Below are 22,883 nucleotides of genomic sequence, written 5' to 3'. Positions count from 1 at the left end.
GCAAGCTTAACATTGTATTAATCTACATTTTAAAAGTTGTCTGCAGAAAAATTCTTGAATTTTGCTTTCTGTTCTCTAATATGTTTATTTCAACTTTTACTGAGTTAGAATTCAGCAGCAAAGTCTGTTAATTGAGAAGAATCTTCTGAATTGTACATGACATCTCAATATCTCCAGTCATAAAATACCAAAATGTGTTTTCTTCCGATTTCATGATATTCTAGCAATAAGATTAATCACCTAGGATTAAATTCACCGATTGTCAGAAGGGCTCCTGCCTACACTACAAAATCCTCAAAGTAACCATCTATATTTTGAGCAAACTAAAAAAATTAATCAAACTATAAACATGACCTCGGGACTTAAGAATTGGTCTCTGAGCTCACAGACCTGAGTTCTGCCTTTAATCAGCCTCTTTGATCCTAAATTTCTCAGCTCTTCAGGGGCATGGTCTTTTACTGAGTTTGTACATTGCCTGGTAGAGTGGGTCTCTGATTTCAGTTGGGGCATGTATAATTTACAGAATAGAACATCTGTCTTATACGTGGCATTTGAAAGTACAGTTGCATTAAATGGCTGAATGGCAATAGGTAGGCAAATAACCCATTAAAGATTAATTATCAATTTGTTCACTTATGTACTTAAAACAAAAAGACCTTTAAAGCCTCCAAAGTTATCCTGCAAATTAGACAGAACTAATCTTTGGACTCTTGTGTCTCCTTGTTGTTACCCCTGACTTCCTTCTCCCACGCTATGTTTCTCTCCCATCTTGTCCCTCTTTTAGCCACAATCTTGCAAAAAGCTTGAATCCTTGCACTTGGAACTCTGAAGGGGCAGGGTCTTAGGACCATGAACTCTCTGATCTAGGGACTGTCTTGTACTATATATCTGTGCCATTTCCAAAACAATGGAATGGAACAATGGCTACAGACTCCAAGAAGTTACTGTAACATAGATATAATCAATAGCAGTAGTAGTAAATAATAAACACTTACCTTTACAAACAAAGCACTTAATATGAAAATATTTGTTCTGCACTCTCAAAACTTCCCCTTTGCATGGGTTTCCACAATTATTGCAAAGAATTGCTGTGCCTGATGGCTTCTCCAGGTGGCTATGGACAGCCTGTGGTTGAGACACTGTAAAGAAGACATTGTATGAGAACATACAGTAGATTAATTTGTCCACCGTAAGTTTTTCAACAGTATGATAGTCTTATTAAAGCAACAAATAATGCAAAGTGACATTTCAGTCAAAACATGCCATGAGCCCAAATGGTCTCACTTTCTGGGGCTGGCAAGCTCTCCTGATGTGGTCTTTTTCAATTTAATTTTAACTGAATTCCCTTTAGAGTCATATGTCAATGTAAACAGTCTGCTCAGAAATTTAGCATCACAACTGATTTTCATTTCCGTAAAGCATCACAACTGATTTTCACTTCTGTAAAGGTTACCACTGCAACACTGCAAAATAATTTTACATGGCTTATGATTTTCACAACCAACTTAAATGAAAGTCTTTTGGATCAAAGGCCATATAAAGAACATTGTACAAAAATGGTATTTTTTGGAAGATTTATCTACCTTTTTCTGGTCTGCACAACATAGTTTAATTACAATTTTAAATTAAATATTTTGTTAATTTGAAAAAACAAAAACAAAAAATCAAACCAAGCAGCTCTAATTACAAATTATTTGCTGAAATTATTGTCTCACAGGGATCTCAAGCATCTGATTCTACCCCAGACTTTTAGTAATTACTAAAGGCTTTCCTTTAGCTCCACTGATAAGTGCTTAGGCTTTAAAAACCAGAGGCTCTAAATTAGTGGTTCCCAACCTTTTCACTAGCGTAGACCCACAACCTCAAACTGTTTGTGGACCCCCACTAAAGCCAATTCCACTCTTTGTGGACCCCCACTAAAGCCAATTCCAACCCTTATGTACACTTCATTAAATGAAAAAGAAAACAACAACATAGATTTTTGGACAGCAATTAATAACATTATCGGAAGATATTTAATTTAAAGATAATTGATTGTAACCTTGCAATTTATTTAAAGCTTTTATTTTCTATGATCATTTTTGTTTTACCTTTTTTCCACAGACCCCAGAAATAGACACACACACTCCCAGGGATCCACGGACCCCACGTTAGGAACCACCGACTATGTTGTTTCCACATTACATGACATTCCAGATACCCAGGCTCAACAGTAAACATAACCACGGACTACTATGCGCTCACGTATTTGTTACAATATTGTTATGCAACGAAAGACACTACAAAGATACTGTAAAGTTTCCCTAATTTTTGAATGCTGAGCTTCTGCTCAGCAAAAAAAAACCAACCTCCTGTAGTCTCACCATGCATACTTAAAATTCTACAGATATTAAGTGTACATCCGCCACAAGTTCTGTCTCTTGGCTAATCTTTTTGTTGTCTTCTTCCACTTCTCCCTAATCACATTTCTTTGGAAATGGCTGGCACAGATCTGCAGATGATCCTGCCTCCCCTTTGTTGTATGCTTTGATGAGAACTGAAATAACTTAAAATGTTCACATGTAAAGCACCACCATTAGCATCAACATTAGCACCCACTGCCATTGGTACCAAGAGACTCAGAGGCTATTTTTCATGCCTTCTGCAAACTCAGACAGATGTCTACATCAGTTGCACTTGCTTTATGTTTGAAGGTTTCTTTGTAACTATGACAGACCTTTTTTTTTTTTTTTTTCAAACTAAGGCTGAGAATCTGAAGACCCACTAAGGAGTCTGCACTCCCAGCTAGTCCTTTGCCCATGTTATCCCCCATCTTAGAAAACACTGATGTAGTATATATAGCAAACTTCCAGCCAGAAGACACAGAGGTTGTGTCTACACTAGCCAGCTACTTCAAAATAGCTGGCACAATGTCGAAATAGCACGCATCGCATCTACACGCGCCGTGTGCTATTTCGACATTGAAATCGACGTTAGGCGGTGAGATGTCGAAATAACTATTCCCACCCGAAGATGGGAATAGCACTCTACTTCGACGTTCAACGTTGAAGTAGGGCACGTGTAGACGATCCGTGTCCTGCTACTTCGAAATAGGGGGGTCCTCCATGGCAGCCATCAGCAGAGGGGTTGAGAGACACTCTGTCCAGCCCCTGTGGGGCTCTATAGTCACCGTGTGCAGCAGCCCCTAGCCCAGGGCTTCTTGCTGCTGCTGTTGCAGCTGGGGGTCCATGCTGCATGCACAGGGTCTGCAACCGGTTGTCGGCTCTGTGGATCTTGTGCTGTGCAGGGCAAGTGTGTCTGGGAGAGGCCCTTTAAGGAAGCAGCTTGGGTCTTTGCTGGCCCCTTATTTCGACGGGGAGTGCTTGTGTGTGTGGATGCTCCACATTCCCTTCCGGGGCAGCTCCTTTCTATGTTCCCTGTTGCTACTTCAATGTTGAACGTCAATGGCACCAGCCCTGGAGGACGTGTAGATGATACGCGTCGAAGTAGCCTATTTCGATGTCCTTACTTCGAAATAGGCTACTTTGACATAGTGCGCTAGTGTAGCTGTAGCCAGAAAGTTTTAGGAACTTTAAAGAATGTTAACCACTATGACATTGTTATGACATTATTACAGTGTTCTGTTATGGTGCATACTTGTTGACCTTGTTACTTATATTACAACTTAGACTCTTTATCCTGTTTCATAGCACCACATGCAGTCCTGCAAGCAAATGCACAATGATTTCAACAAAGATGCGAATATATGAAGACTGCATAACCAAGTCTATTTAAGCTAGCAAAATACAGAATTAATTACAATTTGCTGCCATCTTGTGATTTAAAATTGAAACTTCAGGTCTTTGGTTGTTTATGCAAGTTGGTATTCCAAATCATCATAAAAATGTTGACCACGTGCTAACTCTTGATATTTTGCTATAGTACACATATTATTTTTAAATTTCAGTATGTTAAGTAACAGTCTATGGACTAAATTAAGTGACTCATCACACTAACAGTTTTTCCACCTGGCAATAGATTGGTACAGAGAGCTCATAGAGACAAAGGAGAGTAAATTACATACTACATGTCCCTCTTCTTACTTGGGGGATCCAGCATAACATTCTGAAGTTGTTTTTTCCACAGTATTCCCAGATCAGCTGTAAAGGTTTTCATATAGCTTCACAAGAACAAATGAAACTTAAAAATAAACCTATCATTGGTGTTATAAGCTGGCATAAGGTATGTCTACATAGCAAAGTTATTTGGAAATAACAAATGTTTTTTGGAAATAACTTTGCTAGCATATATACAACGCAACTGTGATTTTGGAATAGTTTCAAAACAGTGGTTGGTTTATTTTGAAATAGGTAAACCTCATTCCACAAGGAATAACACCAATTTTAAAGAAAATATTTCAAAATAGGGGCTGTGTAGACAGGCAATAGAGCCTATTCCGAAATAAGCAATAGTGCATCCAATGACTATTTCAAAAAAGGCTCTCATGGGTATAGACACTATTTCAAAACAGCACTCAGGTAAGATCTCTTCTGGAATAGCTTACAACAAGGTCTCAGAGTATGCGAGGATTCCGTTCTGTGCACCCTCACGTAACCAGAATTTCGCATAAGTGGGGCTCTGGCTTTTTCCCCGGTGGAACACACATTCTGCAGCCAGGGAAGCAGCAGAAAGGTACATCCTGGCAGGGGGCGGTAATTTGGGAGGATTAAGCTTGGCGGTAGGTTGGGGTGCTGGGAGGCAGGCGGGGGTGGGGCTAAGCCTGGGGTGGGTTGGGACTGCCGAGGTTGAGGAATGGAGTTGAGCCAGAGCTGTGCATGGGGGTGGTGAGCCACACTGCGTGGGGTTTGAACTGGGACCACGTGCCAGGGGTTTGAACTGGAGCATGGGTGGGGGGGCATGTTGAGCTGGCACCGCGCATGAGGAGCGGTGAGCCAGAGCCTGGGGTGGGGGTGGGGTGTGAGGCAGAGCTTCATGAAGGTGGTGAACCAGCAGAAAGGTTGAGCTGGAGCTGGGGAGGTTAAGCCAGAGTCGAGCCTGAGGAGTGGTGAGCTAGAGCCATAAGTGGGGGTGGAGGGTCAGCAGGAGCTATGCACGGGAGATGAGCAGAGCTGGGGGGTGGGGCTGAGTTAAGCACAACTGGAAATTGCGCATTTCCAGGATTTACTATCGGAACTGGGGTCAGCTGCATAAGAACAGGGTCCCATACTCCGGGTTTGAACACTCTGAGACCTTACTGTATTTCAGAATAAGGCTGCTGTGTACACATACCCATATTGATCAATACATTACCTGTGAAAGGGAATTTGGTGTGTTTCCATTTAAAGGATTTAATCAAAGTGAATGTTGCTATCAATTACCCTCCAAATACTTGTGCATGTAGCTTTGTACTTAGCAGTTTTTTAGAGCGGAAAGACATTAATGTGTCAAACATGCAGATGTTTCCTTTGCTTGAAAATTATGAACATCTTTCCTAGTAAATAAGTACAGGTATTTATTAGAGTGTCTGCTCATTTGGCATAGTCTGTAAGTGCTGCGTGAACTCTGCAAACTTACACCATAATTTCATGTGTAGTGTTTGTTTTTAACGGTTGTTGTCAACTGCACCCATACTTACAGTCCCACCTCCTTTGCACAGCAAGACTTACTGCAGATTGTTTCCCTTGAAAGCTCACATTGATTCAGAAATGTACATTAGGGCACAGTGCTCTGCACAGCTCTCTGTAATACAGTAGCGTCTCAACATTTGCGAGGGTTCAGTGTTGAGAACCCTCACAAACGGTGAATTTTGTGAACATGGCAACCCCTCCGCCTGGAGCCCAGCTGCCAGGGTTCCTGCCTGGGGTCCAGGGGAAGCAGCAGCTGCTGGCGCGCCTGTCCAGAGCCCTGGGGGAAGCAGAAGCTGCTGGCGCTCTGTGCACCGGAGCCCCGGGGAAGCAGCCACTCGCGAATAATTAAATTCACAAACCCTAAGTTTGCAAATGTTGAAACCCTACTGTACCTAATCTGCACTGTCTGGGATTCAATACAGTGACTTTTCTGCCACAGCGGCACACACAAAAAAAGTGACTCTCTGGAATATTCTTGTCATTCTTTTGATGCTTTAGCATTCTATGTTTAACAATTGTTTCCAAGCCAGGAGTGGCAATAAAAAAGTAAAGAAGAATTATATTTAGCTTATATAAAGCAGCCTACAGCAATAACCTCTGAAACAACTGTAACTTTTTTTTGCTAGCATTCCATGTTTTAAATCTTACAAGGATACAGCTGACATTTTAAAATAACCATCTTAAGTAAGCATAAGTTAACGGAAAAACAAAATCAAAACAAAAACATCTAATACCTAACAGTGTTTTTATCTTCTTCTCAATTTAAAAGAATTAATTTAATACAATAAAACTGATCAACGCTTCTCACACATTTCCTATGGATCAGAGTAGAAATATAACTTCTGTAGGGTCATTATAAAACTGTTTCTTCATATAGTTTAAATACTGTCTCTTCCATCTGGAATAAGATAATGATAGAATAGGAGAAATAACTCCTTCAGACTGGGGAACTCTTCTTTCATTCAAGTGCTAATAAATGCTTAACTTACATGCATTTCAATAAAGTTTTGAACCCTGTCTCTGTATATAGTAATTATTATAATTTTACTTTTGGCTTTGTGTATCAAAGTTTAGCTTCAAAGTGGATGAGGATGCTACATCAACATATTTTGGAAACAATAGTCTGTCATCACACGTGGAGTCTAATGATTATACAGTACAACAGGACATTTGGTATAGCATCCTTCTGATTAAAATTCATATTAAAGTTTGAATGATCACATGCTTTTCCTAAATTGCTGCATTTAATGAAATTTCAAAAATACCTTTATTTACTCTACAATTAAAATAACCCCTGCTGCATGGAAGTATAGAGGGAGTCCTCCTTGTGTTGTAAATCAGGGTAATCAAACTTCTTCTGTCAGGCCCCACTTTTCATCCCTGCAATTAGCAGGACTCCCCCCCATCAAAACTGTTTAATGTAACCCAAACCGATAGAAATTTTGTTTATATTCATATGAAAAAATATATTTTGTCATGTGTATGAAAAAAGTATGTACAATACAAAAACTTTATTAGTCATTTAAAAAGTGATACACACACATAATCATGGTGCACCCCCCTTACGAAATTTCATGCCTTCCCAAGGGTACCCCCCTACCCACTCTGCGCACCCCTGTTGTAGATGACGTATGCATGGGTTCCCAAATCTTGGAGACATTCTGCCATCTTAGTAATTGAATGTATCAGTCCAAAAGTATCCAGATCCGCAACCTTTCATCTTTGCACTATAAAATTTAAATATTCATTATTAATAATTGTTATAGTATCTCTTCCCAAGGCACAATCAAAAGACTCTGAAGTCTCATTCAGTACTGCCTAAGGACCAAAATCAAGTCATAGATTTACAATGTTGTCTGACATAGGAGACCAGGTTCTTAACACAGTGCATGCATCTGACGAAGTAGGTCTTTGCCCACAAAACCTTATGCTCCAATAAATGTTAATCTATAAGGTGCCACAGGACTTCTTGTTGTTTTTGCAAATACAGACTAGCACAGTTACCCCTCTGATACAGGTTCTTAAAACTGTAAGACTGAAACACAACGCGACACTACTGCTGATTCCCGAGTACCTTGCCCAGCAGATGATGGGAAAAAGGGAGAGAGGTTACCTTGCACAGTGCAGTATAGACTAGTGCAAACACACAGTAAGATACAGAGAACAATATGAAGTGCTCAGAACAAAACAGTTTCAAGTATGCCCATATGTTTACATGCAAAATAAACAATACACTACAAGGAGGCTAGTGCAGTGTTTCTCAACCTTTTTTTAAAATAAAGTACCGCATTTTTTAAAAAAAAAATTGTAAGAACCCACAGACTTCTCTTGCATACCCTTACGGGTGCACATACTACTGGTTGAGTAACATAGTCCCAAAGCAATCTGAGGTTTTGAAGCAAGTGTCATTCAACCTTTCCAGATTACCGTACTCTTTTTGGGAGTCAGATTTGTTTTGCATATCACCAAGTGACATCTCACTTAAAAAACTACTTACTTATCAAAAATATGCAAAAATATCACAGAAGACTACTACTGAAAATTTACTGACTTTCAACCATCTTCTTATCAAATAAATTAATTGGAATAGAAATTTATTTGTATTTCAACCTCAGGCCTATGAAGCAGTAGAAACAAGTCATTGTCTGAATGAACTTTTAGACTGTACTGACTTTATTAGAAGCTTTTACTTAGCCTGTTGTAAAACCATGCAGATATCTAGATGAGTTGATGAACCCCCTGGAAGACCTCGGTGTACACCCAAGGTTAAATGTACCCGGTTGAGAAACACTGGGCTAGTGCAAGCAACCCTGTTACATTTATGATTAGATAAATGCATTTAACAAACAATTTAGTTAATATGACCCTCTGTTAGCTTTCCACATAAATTGTGAATATGTGTATATTTAAAGAGTTTGTATTGCATAAAGATACGGAATAGCACTCCTAATATAGATGTATAAAGCACAGTGCTTTTTGTCAACAGGATTTAATATGAAGTTTATAGAAAATTAATATGTAAAATAAAGGCATATTACTCATTCAGCTACCAGCGTGAAATGCAGTTAATAGAGTAGCAGTCAGGCTAATTTGTAACTCAGTATTTTTTTCAATTAGCAACAATATTTAGCACAACTTAAAATAAAGCAGTTCTCATTTAATTGTCCTTCTGCGCTCTGCAACACTTACATGCAAAAAATACATTACGATGATAATACACTTATCAACAATTGAATCACAGAAAATTCCAAATGTGTGGCAAGTCATTTCTTGTCTAAATCCCCCAAATGTGGCATTGTCATACTGTACCTGTATTCTCTGGCATCCCAGCATGAATTCAGTCAGTGATACAAGAAACACTGCCAGACATCACAGTACAGTTTGCAAGGAACCTAAGTAAAGCCCTTGCTGAACCAGTGAATTTAAAAAGGACTTCAACAGAAGAGTGAAACCGCAGCAGCACTCTGCCCGAGGCTATCCTTCCTGATAGAAATGTTGCAAGGGTCATATGACTCCTGCAGTTTCCACACATAAACAGGACTAGAGCCAAGACCTTACTGCTTAGTAAAAATAGAACTCTTCAGAGGTCTCAAAATTCTCACATTGACAGGACATCCATCACCTCACAGAGCCTCAAATATACATTGTCCTTAGTGCTGTTACCCTTTTTTGACCCAAGCAGCGAGACAAAAATTCAGGATTTAATAGGTTGTTCCAGTTAAGTGGAGAAACTGGTGACAGTCGTCTACTTCTCTGATGCAGTTTTGTTCATTTACAAAGTACGTACAAAGTCTCATGTCTTAGAAAACAAGAAGGAATCAAAGAGCAGGAAGCAACTTCTCTTCCTCACAGCACCCAAAAACCTATTTTTCAGCCTTCAACCAAGGGATGTTAAGGTTTAACTGTTTAACCAGTAAGCCTCACCCTCAATGGATGAAGCTTACCAGTTACAGTTAACTGGTAGGGGTGGATCAGCCTCCTGACTGCCATGGAAAGGGTTTGCTCCAGTCCCACAGGGCCACCACAGACAGGGCACGCTCTGGCTGCACTGGAGCAACCTTGGTTTGTGGCAGCTTGTGATGAGAGGAAGGGCAGCTGGAGGCGAGAAAGAGCTAGGGAGGCCACTCCAGCCCTGCCTTGGACAGGGGCTGGGCTGGGCTGGGCTGGGCTGGAGCCCCTCCATGGTAGCGCCTTGGGCAGAGTGTCTGTGGATGGGGAGCTACTCCAGTCCAGCTAGGCCAAAGCCTCTTCAAAACTTGACTTGAGGTCTCTGACGCTTTTTATTTCTAACAGTCTGAATCTTCAATAAGATGTGGATGGATGGGCCACTTAGTTCTCCCCCTCCCCTCCCACTCTACTGACTTAAAGAGGACTTAGCATAGGTGTTAATGTCTTACCACATGGATCCAATTTTAGAATAATTGTAAAATCAGTCAATAAAGACCTATGTAAATAATACAAAGCTGTATGTAAACATTAAACATAAGGACCAGAAATTAATAGGCAGAAAATGTGCATAAGCTTTAAAAAAAAACAAAATACAAAAAACAAAAAAAATCACAGCCCTTCCTTCTGCTGCCAGAGTCATTCTCTATCAACCATCCGAACTGTAAATAATAACCATATTTAGACATCAAAACCCATTTATGGTGCAGTCTATAATGAGCTAATTTGTATTTACAAAACTATTTACAACAGCATTTAATGTACATAATCTTGGAACCTCAGTCCCACCACATGGCTACTGCAAAGGCAAATCACACCTCATAAGCTTTATTTTTTCGGCAAAGCAGCACCAGAGAAGTTATTATTTTTCATGAGCACAGATGTGGAGGGTGCCCCACTGGCTCAAATAAGCATGATAGGAAAGAACAGTGCCAACAACACAGTGCCAACATTCTGGCAGTTGATGAACCATATAAGCAAGCAGGCAGGATTATGGACTTAGACTGATTTCACTCATCAAAAAGACTCTTTCAAACTAACCAAACCAGATACTTTAAATATCCTGATATTAAAAAATGAGAGCAATTTACAGGTCTAGTAAACACCTCCCATATAATCAACACTACAGAAAAGGATGATCAACTCAGTTCAGTATCCAATTTGCAGTCTAGTCATGGGCACAGCAGTAATGGCCTCAGGTTATCCCTTACCCATCTTTCTTGCAGGGTTCACTTAAGCAAGTTGCTCTTCTCAGTTCTCTTTTCTTATTTTGCAAAGCCATTTGTAGACAGCTTAGCAATTAATACAGAGCACTGAAATTATGGGAATTCCTTACCATGGCAGCAATGGTTTTAAATGAAGATTACCTGTTCTATTCAACTGATGATTACTGGTTCTGTTCATTCCCTCTGGGGCATCTGGCATTGGCCACTGTTGAAAGACAGGATAGTGGGAGCTAGGTGGACCTTTGGTCTGACCCAGGCTGTTCCCATGCTTTTTAAATGATGGTGTTGACTTTTAAGGCTGTAGTGACATAAATTACACCTTTAACACTTTTAAGGCTGTAGTGACGTAAATTACACAAGCAGCTTCCCCACCACTCACACATCCACATCTCAACAAAAATGGGTAATAAGCAAGGTTTCAAAATACCATGTAACCTGATTTTCACATGCTGAAGAGATTTCTGCAATAGCCATTTGCAAATTGAAGTTTTCCTGTTTAGTAAATTTTTAACTAATGCAAAATTCCTTCAATACTTAAACTGGGGGAAAGTGAAACATGTCATCTCATTTCCCACAATGTAAAAGGAAAAAAACATATATGGAGACTTTTTAAACAGAGCTAAATAATAGTATCTCTGCAATACACAGCCTATGGGTTGTTTTTAATCAGCTGAGTCCATGTAGCTGTGGATTTCATGATCTTCCTTAAATCTCCAGCCTACCGGAATGGGTGTGTATACTCCTTTCACAGCATGTGTTGCAGTCTCTCCTGCCAGATGCAGCTACTTCTCCCATAGCCCTACCACAGATCTTGATGGTGCCTTTCACAGAGCTGAGCAAGGGGCTGAATTTCACCTTGAATCTGCTGGAGAACACACTTAAGATGTATTTATTAGGTATTACCATTTAAACATTGAAAATCTGTAATCTGGAACTCTCTCATCCAGCAACATTTGTAATCTGGCATAATTTTAGTTAGCTGGATGACCACTTACCATGGACGTAGCCAACTTTACCATGGTCCCATACAGTTTGTTTACAGCCACCAATCCTGGCTCTCAGGATAGGTCTACGCAGCAAAGTTAGTTATTTTGAAATATCACAGTAGCTACACAACGTAACCACTATTTTGGAATAATTTTAAAATAGCGGTTGTCTTATTTTGAAATTGGTAAACCTCATTCTGTGAGAAATAGTACCTATTTCAAAATACATGCCATCGAGACAGGAAATACAGCCCATTTAGAAATAAACCATTGTGAGTCCAATGGCTTTATTTCGAATTAGGCTCTATGGCTCTGTCTACACTTGCATTTCTCTTTCAAAAGAGGAATACAAATGAGAGAAGTTGGAAGTACAAACGAGGCACTGATCTTGTGCTTCATTTGCATAATCTTTTTTTGAAAGAGATTCTTTTGAAAGAAAAAAGCAGTGTAGACTGGGCTCTTTCCAAAATAAACCCCATCTTTGAAAGAACACTTCTTCCTGAAACAAAATGGGAAGAAGGGTTTACTCTGCTTTTATTCTTTTGAAAGAATCTGATCCAAAAAAGATTATGCAAATGAAGCATGAGATATGTAAATCAGTGCCTCATTTGTATTTTCAATTTCCTTCATTTGCATTCCTTTTTCGAAAAAGGAATGAATGCAAGTGTAGACACAGCCTGTGTGTGTAGATGCTGTATTTTGAACCTTCAAAATGCTATTTTGAAATGCATTTTTGTCTGTAGCTGTGTAATTTCAAAACAAGCTATTTTGGAATGGCTCTTCCAAAATATCTCATTTAAAAAAAGGCTGCTGTGCAGACTTACCATGTTCTGAGCTGTTATTTAGCTCTAATTTACCCCTAAATGTCTTCTGAAAGCCTAATAAGCAGTGGAAGTGTTGGTAATGCTGCTAAACAATACTGACTTCCTGTGGTTTGGCAAATCCCCTTGTTTGGCACCGGTGGGGTCCCCAGGGTGCCAGACTAGAGGTTCAATCTATACTATGTTCTTTAAGTCATTCTCCTTCACATTCACTGCACTGATTCAAATTCACTATCATTAGAGTTTTATCTGCCTTGTTCTTCTCTTAAATTAAAGATAGTCTGATACTTAATTAAAGTGTCATAGGCCCTCTCTCTCTGTAAATGCCCATGTGAACATGCCCTATCATTGATAACAATCTTCATTTAAGACTTGCCAATGATGGAATTACCTCCATTAATCTGAATTTGGGTAGCTTCAATAGTCATTGGATCTTTATCACCTTTGTCTACTGAAATGACTCACCCTGTATTATCAAAGTGGTGTTCCCTGCGTAGGAACTTACGGATTGTGATCAAGCCACCCTTTATCCTGGTCTTTGTTAAACTAAACAGATTGAGTTCCTGCAGTTTATTCCATCTATGATTGCTACCATACACACAGATGAGCTCTGAAAACAGATTTACAGAGAAACATTCCTCAAAGAAATGTTCTTGTACATTACTATGGCCGTGTCTACACGTGCCCCAAACTTCGAAATGGCCACGCAAATGGCCATTTCCGAGTTTACTAATGAAGCGCTGAAATGCATATTCAGCGCTTCATTAGCATGCGGGCGGCCGCGGCACTTCGAAATTGACGCGCCTCGCCGCCATGCGGCTCGTCCCGACGTGGCTCCTTTTCGAAAGGACCCTGCCTACTTCGAAGTCCCCTTATTCCCATCAGCTCATGGGAATAAGGGGACTTCGAAGTAGGTGGGTCCTTTCGAAAAGGAGCCCCGTTGGGACGAGACGCGCAGTAGCGAGCCGCGTCAATTTCAAAGTGCCGCGGCCGCCCGCATGCTAATGAAGCGCTGAATATGCATTTCAGCGCTTCATTAGTAAACTCAGAAATGGCCATTTGCGTGGCCATTTCGAAGTTTGGGGCTCGTGTAGACGTAGCCTATGAAATGTACATGGGAATAGTGTTAATTACAACTTAAATTCCAGAGACATCTACAGAAAACTGACATCACCTGTGACTTGTGCAATAGGCAGGCCCAACGTACAAGACTATGAACTACAGTTTGCATCATGATTTTATGAAACAGAAGAGCTTAAAATCTGGGACTAGCTTGAGCATGTACCCTATGCCCTGAGTAAGCGGCTGTGTGGACCCCAGAAGTAACTGTGACTCAGCAGGTCACAATTTTTTCCCAGATCCTTATATACAGCAAGGAAAAAGGAATCTACTGCAGCTTACCTTGCTCATCACATAGGCTCTGCTCTATTGACAAGAATGGTGGATGGAGCCAAGCCTATGCAAACTCCCAAATCCCTTCCACACGCTTGCAGAGAGAAGCAAGCAGAGAATGGGCAGTTCTCCCCAGTTGATCAAAGGTGAACTCACTTGGCTAAGTGAAGGAGAGGAGTCTTAAGCTCCTTTACTCCACTGAGAGGCTGAATAGGACAGTGATTTGGAGGAAGAAATGTTAGGATGAAATTATGGCCTGCTTTAGAAAGGATTTGCTTATTATGCTACATACAGCATATCGACAACCCTCATAAATGCATGTGTTGCAAGGAGAAATTTGCTGAAGTCACGAAACCAAGAAGGCTAGTCAATACAAAATAGGAAAGAGACTGGATCAAAGGAGACCTGGTCAAATGGAGTTATGGCTGCCAAGCTCGATTTAGTGCAGAAAAACTGCCAAATAATAAGAATAAGAGAAACAATTAACAAAAGAGATTATTTCCTAATAGGTCAAGCAAGAGTCTACAAGACTCTAATCAGGGAAGGGATCTGACAGCAATATTGGGAGAGAAATTAAATCCATCTGCTGAATATCTGACAGTACATTGGCAAAGCCAACATGCTAAAGGGAAGGAATGTTTCAATGAAGAGTATTCCAGAAGTGATTGTAATGGCACTGTCCAAAGAACTGGTACAGTATCATCTAGAGATCTGAGCACAGCCTTAGGTGCAATCTTATAGGAGGGATAGTGAAAAGCTACAGTGAACTATGAGCAAACAGCCAAGGTGTTCTGAGTTCTACACAGGAACCAACATGTAAGCAGCCATTAAAAAACCAATGTGGTTTTGGTATGTCTATGATCATCAAGGGTGGCAGGCTCTGTGACAACAGTAAGGCCATTTTTGAGAAATTTCTTCACCTGGAGGGAAATTAATGTGAGGAACAGATTGTTAAAAGGTACAGTTTAAGAGGCAAATGTGATTATATATAAAGAATTAGATGCTAACTTACACACACACACACACACACACACACACACACAGAGTCAAGTTTTGACTATGAAAAACAGTCAATGGCAGGTTATGAGCCTTAAATAGAAACTAAAAATCAAGGTACTAGCTAGCTAAACAGATGGACTTAAGCTTCACAGCCCTTTTCTTGCCTAGAATGTTACACAGACATTCTTGTAATTCTGCTATTTTCAGATATTCGTGTCCCCATAAAAATATCAGAAGCTAGTAAGTATCAGATTCTACACAGACAAAAAGCATGTAATTGCATTGTCTGCCCCTTTTTCCTCTTGAAACTAATGTCAGAGACCACACAAATGACAAATAAACCAGGAAAATTCAGGATTAAGAGATGTGGTGACAAATGCAAAGTCAGGATACCTCACATTGCTTATTTTGCAAAACTTCTCCATTAAGGGATACAGCTGAAAATCAGCAGGCCATAACCTCAGTTTGCATTATTGGATCAAAACTGATTTACACTAGCTGAGGAAATGGCCAGGCTTGTATAACTGAGCAGATTCAAATGTGTTCCAATTGAAATGGGCAGCAAAACTCTTATTGATCCAATGGGAGCAACTCCACTTCCTAATGTTTAAAATGTAACCCATTTTTTTATCTCAATCGTATTTTCTTACTAGTTTTCTACAAAGTTTAAACAGCTCCCGATTTTGCTGAGGCTGCTATTTCCCCTTATCTCCATTTGAAGTGAAATAATGCCTATGGGCACACGTTAGTACCAAGAATGAAAACCTATAAGTATTTGTCCTTTGTTTTATTTAAAACAAATACGTATTTGTGTGTGTGTGTGTATATATACACACACACACACACACACAATACATATATTGTATATATATACAAATATATTTAAAATATTTGTTTTAAATAAGACCATATCCCAGATGCATAATCATGAATTCCAGGCAAACTAGTTTGTTGAATCATTTGACCTCCCTTCTTATAAACAAATTAGAAATGGAGGCAAAATAGTATGATTTCTGTAAATGTCTCCCCAGAGGTCAAGGCGCACTAGAGATAATGAAAACATTAAAGCTACAGAAAGTTACTATCCTGAATCTTAAGCTGTGAGTCTGTTTTTCAGGCTGGTAAGAAGAAGAGAGTACTTCTTGATGCTGTGAGGGGAGGAGGGAAGATGTAAACCTGCTGGAGAAGAGTCTAACATGGTGGATGACTAATCACTCAGGCAGGAGGGGTTTTAAGGGGTCAGCCTGTTTCAGGGCCCTCCTTTCTGATTCAAAGAGGTGCTTTCAGAATCAGTGAGCTAGTCCAAGGGTCTGTCAGAAATTCCATGAGAAGGCCTTGGAAGTTCTTGATATATGTTGGCATGAGCATGCATTGATGTTATTCTTCTGATGATCGAAGACTGAGCAAATCAGCCAGGGTAAATTGCTTACCCTATGAGAGGGTGGTGAGCCCAGGATATACACTGTTTATGCTTTGAATGCTTAAATGGCAATACAATGGAAGGGGGAGGGCACCCCTTTTTGTACACGGGGAAGGGAGTCTCCTCACAGCACATCCAGTTGTTTCCGTGCTGATGAGGCTAGGGCTGACAGCCCATGAATGTTGTTCCTGCTTATCCCATAAAGGGGGTGGCAATGGCGGCAGCAGCAGAACTAGGTATGGTAGTGGAAGCTATTCAGGCAATTGGGTGGTGACATTCTAATGCATATCGAACGAAGGTAAGAACTCAGATGGAAAAGCAGCATTAATCTGTTTTGTTCTCATTTCAGATATCACACAGATAATATGCATCCTAGAGGGATTGTTTTGTGAATTGCATGTGGCATGCTAGTGTTTTGGCAGATGCTTCATTTTTCTGAGAGCAGCTTTAGGCTACATCTGCACTATGAAATAAAGTCAAAATAAAGTTGAATGATCAAAGTTGACTTTGGCCTGGCCTGCACCAGGGATCAAAGTCGATCCCAGATATGCAATTCCACCCATTCCATTTGTGTAGCTAGAACAGATGTATCGCGATTGACTTTATTCCCTGGTATGGACCAGAGATCTTTGGGCTTGTGCTGCTGTCCCTTACACTATGCTTCAGGGTTGACAACTGAGACAGAGAGATCGATTTTGCTGCCTCTTCACACATGCAGCAAAATTGATCCCCAGAAGATCTATTGTGGCATGCAGACTCCCCACCCCTGTAAATACAGACATATCCTTTTTAACACTGGGTTTTAGAAAGTCAAAGTTGAGTGCCTGCACCTCTCCATAAAGTTGACTTATCGCCTCCACAATAAATCGCCAAAGTTAGACTGTGGCAGTAGTGCATTGTGGGAACCTATCCCAGAGTTCTCTCAACCCTGTAGTATTCTGGGATTTTTTGCTGGGGTTCTATGGTAAAAAAGTGTCTTGCAAGTGGTTCTGGGTGTGTGATGCCATCTATTCACACTGCATTGCCCTCATTCCCCTCCCTTTCAAAACAAATAGCCATTTTTCAGAAAGAAAGAAGGAAAAGTAGAGAAACTCAGAGGGCATTGGTGTCTAGTGGGTAGCATTACTCAGAAGAAGAGATGGAAAGATGGAGTACATTGGTTTCTAGTGGTTAGTGTCTCTTCCCCTTGTGAAAATACACCAGACAGGATCCATGATACTAGGGAAAGACATGAAACAATGAAACAGTTATCGTGTACCTGGCTGAAAGAGGTCTGAAGCTAGGTTTGAAGGAGAGAGAGAGAAAGAAATCTGTAAGTGACAAATGCTTTAGGGAGTCCGTTGCACCGATGCCACCAACATGAGGAGAAGAGATCCTATTAACTCCAGATTCATTATGAATGCCCAAGACTAAATAGAAAGAAAAGTTAAAGCAGCAATAGAAGATAGAAAAGTTGAAGAAAGAAGTAAGGGACTCCCCTACATCTTCTAGTAAAGAAGCCCTACTATCAGCAACTGCCTGCATGAGAGAGGGAAGGGAGAGAGAGAGAGCGCAAGCCCACAAGCTCCACTCTATCATAGGAAATCCTTCCCCAAGCCACACAATTTGGGAAGGGCACCAGGTCTCCAGATGACTGTGCCATGTCAACAGGTACTACATTTTCCCCCTGGTGAAAGAACACCTTTCATAGGGCAGCACGTCAGGAGGCTGTCAATCCCACATACTAGGGCACATGTGCTCCAGAGGACTGTGCTATGTGAACAGGTACCTCAGTTTTCCCCACTACTAAAACTGTAGCAAACAGGCCACTGCTGAGACTGTGGTTCCTGTGAGCCACACGCTTTGGGAAGGGAGAGTACAATAGTGGTGTGCCAAACTAGGCAGGGGGCCAGCGCAGAAAATAGTTGCAGCTGGGACTAGACCCCCTCAACAGAGCTCAGGGGCTGGCTGAGGCTCCTATTGAGATTCTACAATCAACTGGGTTCTTACTAGGTGAGGGGGCCAACCCAGAAAATAGATGTGGATGAAAATAGATGTGGATGAAAATCTTTGCCATGGGGAAACCAGCCCCACAGAGTTTGGTGAGCCCCCAGAAAATGTGAAGCGCAGAAGCCTTCACCCCACATAGTCCAGGAAGCAGTCTGGAAGCATAGTCTGCACTGCACCACTGGCACGTGGTGTGGTGGGGTAGGGGCTAGCCTGCTAGCTACATGGCACCTGTGGGGGAGGGGTGTTGCCCCATACAAATGGGGAGCACAGAAAGAAGTTTCTCAGCCTCTCCTAAAGCACAACCCCACAGCTCAGACACCACGTGGAGTGCTGGAATGGGGCCTAACCTGCCAGCCACATGGCACCTTGGAAGCACAGAAAAGAAGCTTCATGGCCTTTCCTACTACATCCTGTGCAGGGAAGAAGCCTGCACCCCACTCAGGGCTGAACATATTGCCCTGCTGTCTAATGCTCCCAATAGCCAAGCCGCTATATGGTGTGGTGGGGCAGGGGGCTAGCCCACCAACCGAACTGAGACTCTGGCTCTCCTGTCGGATCCATGCCGGGGCTCTCTTTCACAGGTAGATGCAATTGCCATGCTGATCATACAGAAATGAATTTAAAATGCTGGGCTTCCTGTTTCCTACCTCCTGCACACCCAGAGAGCAGGGGAGATGAAAGCAGACAGAACGTGCACCTATGGGACATTGTGGGATACCAGCGGGACAACTCTGGAAGCCAATAAAATTGAATTAAAAGTAACACTGTTTCCACACTGGCATTAATCTGACCTTTTAAATTTGAACTTGGCATTACACCGAATCAGATGATTGGTGCAAGAATGTCGACCTCAGTGCTCATTCAATTTGACCTAATGGTATTTGCAGTGAAGACAGTCACATTGTGAGATCAAGCTAAGTGCCTTAAAATCGACTATATGCTGTAGTGTAGACATAGCTTTAGTGGTGAAGATTCTGATGCCTTAGCTGTCTATGGGAGTAGACTGTTAAATTGGGGCTCTGGTGCATATTTTTTTATGCTTTTACTTAATGGCCATGTCTGAGTTATTTACATAGCTGTTCTCACTATGCCCCATTTTGGTGTATTTACTAGCTTGAGTTGTGAGAAGGGATGATATTACACATGCTCCAAGGGGAGTGTTAATTTTCGTTTTATTTGATTTTACATTAAATAAACATCTTAAGCATTGCTCCCCATTAAGAATCCCTTGTTTTAATTCTTTGATTCTCCCATCTGATTTCATTTTGATTCTTCCATACCTGTGAACTGTTTAAAATATATATTTATAGCTAGATTTTTTTTTTGGTACTGGTAGTCCACTTTCACACAACCTCAGCACTGATGTTCCACATAAGAAATTTCACCTGCCCAAAAGAAAATTCAACCTGCCCAAGGATGGAAAACGTTAGAGGGAAGACTGGCTGCCGGGCTAAAGGTGTGGAAGCACTGACTCACTCTCCACTCAGTGAAGAGTTTAGCAGTCTTATGGATGAAGACGGGTCATACTCAGTGTTTCTGATAGGCTGAGCACTTGGATGGCCATCTGGGAAATATTCAAGTGCCACCTAGTGGATTAGCAGAGTGCCCACAGCTGGCAGCAAGTCTGTCTATTGGTGGTGCCCATCTGCCTCAGTGCACACAAATTTTATTCCTGGCATGGAACTGCGCAAAGTTTGAGTGACTTGGGAACTGTGACACAACTTTGTAGCTCACTGGTCATCTGCATCTCTCTCCTAGGATCTGTAGCCCCTAGCAGCACAGCTGACTGGGTGATCCCACTCTTGCTGGTTCTCTGTTCTTTAGCTGCACGCTACAGTGAGTATACTGAGGTGCAGTAAAATTCCTTTAATCCAGCACATCTGAGACCAGACAGATGCTGGATTACCAAATTTTCCGGACTACTGGATGTCACCACTCCGCACTCCTGCAGATTCACAACCCACAGGTCCCTAGCTTCTTCACCTCCGTGCTCCTCCCGCTTCAGAGGGTGACCAACTATCCCATATTGGGTGAGACGGTCCTGTATTTGGGATGCCAAAAGGGCATCTCTACTTATTTTTTCAAAAGGGATGAACTGTCCCATATTTAGGCCCTGGGGGGCTGGGCCTGGGGGTGGGAGCACCTACGGCTGCTTCTTCCCTGGGGTCCAGAGCACCCACACCTGCCACTACCCCAGGACTCAGACAGCCTACGTCCACCACCCCTAGCCCCTCTGCAGCCCTAACCTACGCTACCCTAGGCTTACCCCCTACCAAGGCCCCAACCCACCACCCGAGCCCCCCCTCCCCCCGACTTACTCGGATTTGGAGCGCCATGCAGTGCACCGGGGCTGAGAGCTGGAGCCCCATACATGGGGGGGTTGAGCCGAGTGGGGGATGGGTTGAACGGGGGTGCACCAGGGCAGGGTGCTTGAGCTGGGGGGTTGGAGCCTCACGTGCACTGAGCCAGCTGTGCAGGGTTGTGTGAGCTGGGGCCGCATGGGGTTTGGGGACCGGGCTTGCAGTGGGGGTTGGGGCATGGGGAGGTTGGAGTTGGGTCCGTGGGGCTTGGAGGGGAGCCCCAGGATACGTCTGGAGACCCCACTGGGGGAGATGAGCCGGGGCATGCAAAGGGGTGAGCTAGGGCCACAGAGGTGGGAGAGTTGGGGGCGCTGAGCAGGCAGGGGGTTTAGCAAGGGTGAACAGGCATGCCTGTCAAGTGGCAGCACTCTGGAAAAAAGGGGTAGGGGGCCTGCAGGGGCAGGCAGCAAGGCGAGCTAAAAGCCTTCCCCTTACCTTCCCAGAGCAGTGCAGGAAACCAGGCAGGCTGAGAGCCTAGCAGCCTCACATTGTGTGAAACTTGCATTAAAGTGAGTTTGGCACAACATGAAGCCACGTAAAGCGAGGGATTAATGTATGCCAGATCACCAAATTTTGCCAGATTATCTCTTTAAATGGGACTATTTTTGCCAGATGCCAGACCATCAGAGGCCGAATTAAAGGAATTCTACTGTACTTACAAAGATAGCAAGAGGTGCCATGGAGCAGAAATCAATGCTGCCTTACATTGTGTTGGGAATGTGGTGACTGGATGGCCTGCACCTCACCTCAGCCTCTCCCTGAAAATGCCCTTTGCTCATGGGGTGGACTGATTCCAGTCTTCTTTCTTCTGAGGTTCCATCCTGGTCCTGTTTTCATATTAATCACATATATTTGCTCCCCTCTGTGTTGCTGAATGGAGATCAAACAACAGAGGGGGAAAAACACATTCTCTGGCTTGGAACTGAACAAACAGAGCCAGAGATAAAAACAGTTTAGAGAGAATTTCCATGGCTAACCTATTCATTCTGTCCCAGATGGAAACAAAACAATAATAATACCCACGTGTTAAAGTAACTCCAAAGCCAAAAGACAAATAAAATTGAGGAGACAATACCAGTAGTTATTTTATACTGCTAGCTAAGTCATGATGAACTGCCCCAGTCACTATGTAAATATTTTCTAATCTTCCACTGAACCAATATAAAACATCAGATCTTTCTACTCTGCACCAGAAGGCACTAAAAGCATTAATTTTGTCTTCCAAACTCCCTTGCCTTTTTTCACAGTTTGCAGCGAAAAAGTCTGGGTAAGAATCAAGAATGTGGCTCTGATCTTTCCCCGGGTTTCATTTCTGTGTTTACTTCTGATTTACATGCAGGGATTAACCCTCGTTTTGTTGCAATCACCTCATTTCAATTGCTTGTTTCTCTTAGATTTGCAACCATGTCAGAGCTAAACTAAGGTCTTTTATAAGTGAGTACAAATTACTTGATTTCAATCAAATTGTGGCTGTATATACCAGTGAGCAATACACTCATATTTTTATGATATATGTACAAGTAAAGGTCTTGTTTATCGCTGTAGAACACATCAGCACACAGTTCTTGTTTTCACATACCGACTATACTCAGTAATCAACTGTCTTTCAAAAGTAATTCATCAGAGAAAGGTGCAATATTCACATAAGCATCAGTCTTGAACGTGGAATTCCTGTGCTTCTTTCTGCAGATCTTTGTAACCAAAATCTCCATTTATCTACAGAAGACAAATTTTTAAACTGCCCAGACAACAAATTCTTTAAACAGATGGGAAAGAATTTTGCTCTGTTCCCTTTGCAAGATGACATCGTCTTCCAAAGCTAAATCAATTTCAAGCCAGACCAGAATAACTCCAGAAAGAAAGAAACCTCATATAAACTGTTAGGAGAGAAAAACAGAAATAAGCAGATTTAGCCTAATAATAATTTGGATGATTTCTAAACAATATGCACATAAATCCTAGATGAAATTACACAACTACTTATTTCAGTGCAATTACAAGAGAAATAAATTATTATTTTATCTTCTTTATGTGATTCACTGAAAAATGTTTATGTGCATATATATTTCAGGAAGAGGATAAATGCTGTTGAGCAAGAATATATTTTGCATTTTGTTCACCCAGAGGAAACACTGCAGC

At 41.6% G+C, this 22,883-nt stretch overlaps 1 protein-coding gene across 8 annotated transcripts in view; it reads right to left on the bottom strand.

Moving 5' to 3' along the window:
- The window catches only part of ABLIM2 (actin binding LIM protein family member 2), a 229,230-nt gene that overhangs the window by 164,879 nt on the left and 41,468 nt on the right, over positions 1 to 22,883 (bottom strand). For 6 of the 8 annotated variants that reach the window (XM_074992429.1, XM_074992435.1, XM_074992434.1 and 3 more), the window contains exons 1-3: positions 8,916 to 9,049; positions 7,220 to 7,333; positions 996 to 1,139 (exon numbers count right to left, since the gene is read on the bottom strand). In XM_074992429.1, the coding sequence (XP_074848530.1) occupies positions 996 to 1,139; positions 7,220 to 7,274 (199 nt within the window). In that variant the 5' untranslated portion in view covers positions 7,275 to 7,333; positions 8,916 to 9,049. Of the gene's footprint in view, positions 1 to 995; positions 1,140 to 7,219; positions 7,334 to 8,915; positions 9,074 to 22,883 lie in introns of those variants that run through there. The other 2 variants (XM_074992430.1, XM_074992431.1) reach the window with 2 other exon arrangements.

The sequence above is a fragment of the Carettochelys insculpta genome, chromosome 4 (genome assembly GCF_033958435.1).
Source record: "Carettochelys insculpta isolate YL-2023 chromosome 4, ASM3395843v1, whole genome shotgun sequence".
NCBI lineage: Eukaryota > Metazoa > Chordata > Testudines > Carettochelyidae > Carettochelys > Carettochelys insculpta.
The sequence above is the reverse complement of the archived record's forward strand: the minus strand, read 5'-3'. Positions and strand labels throughout refer to the sequence as shown.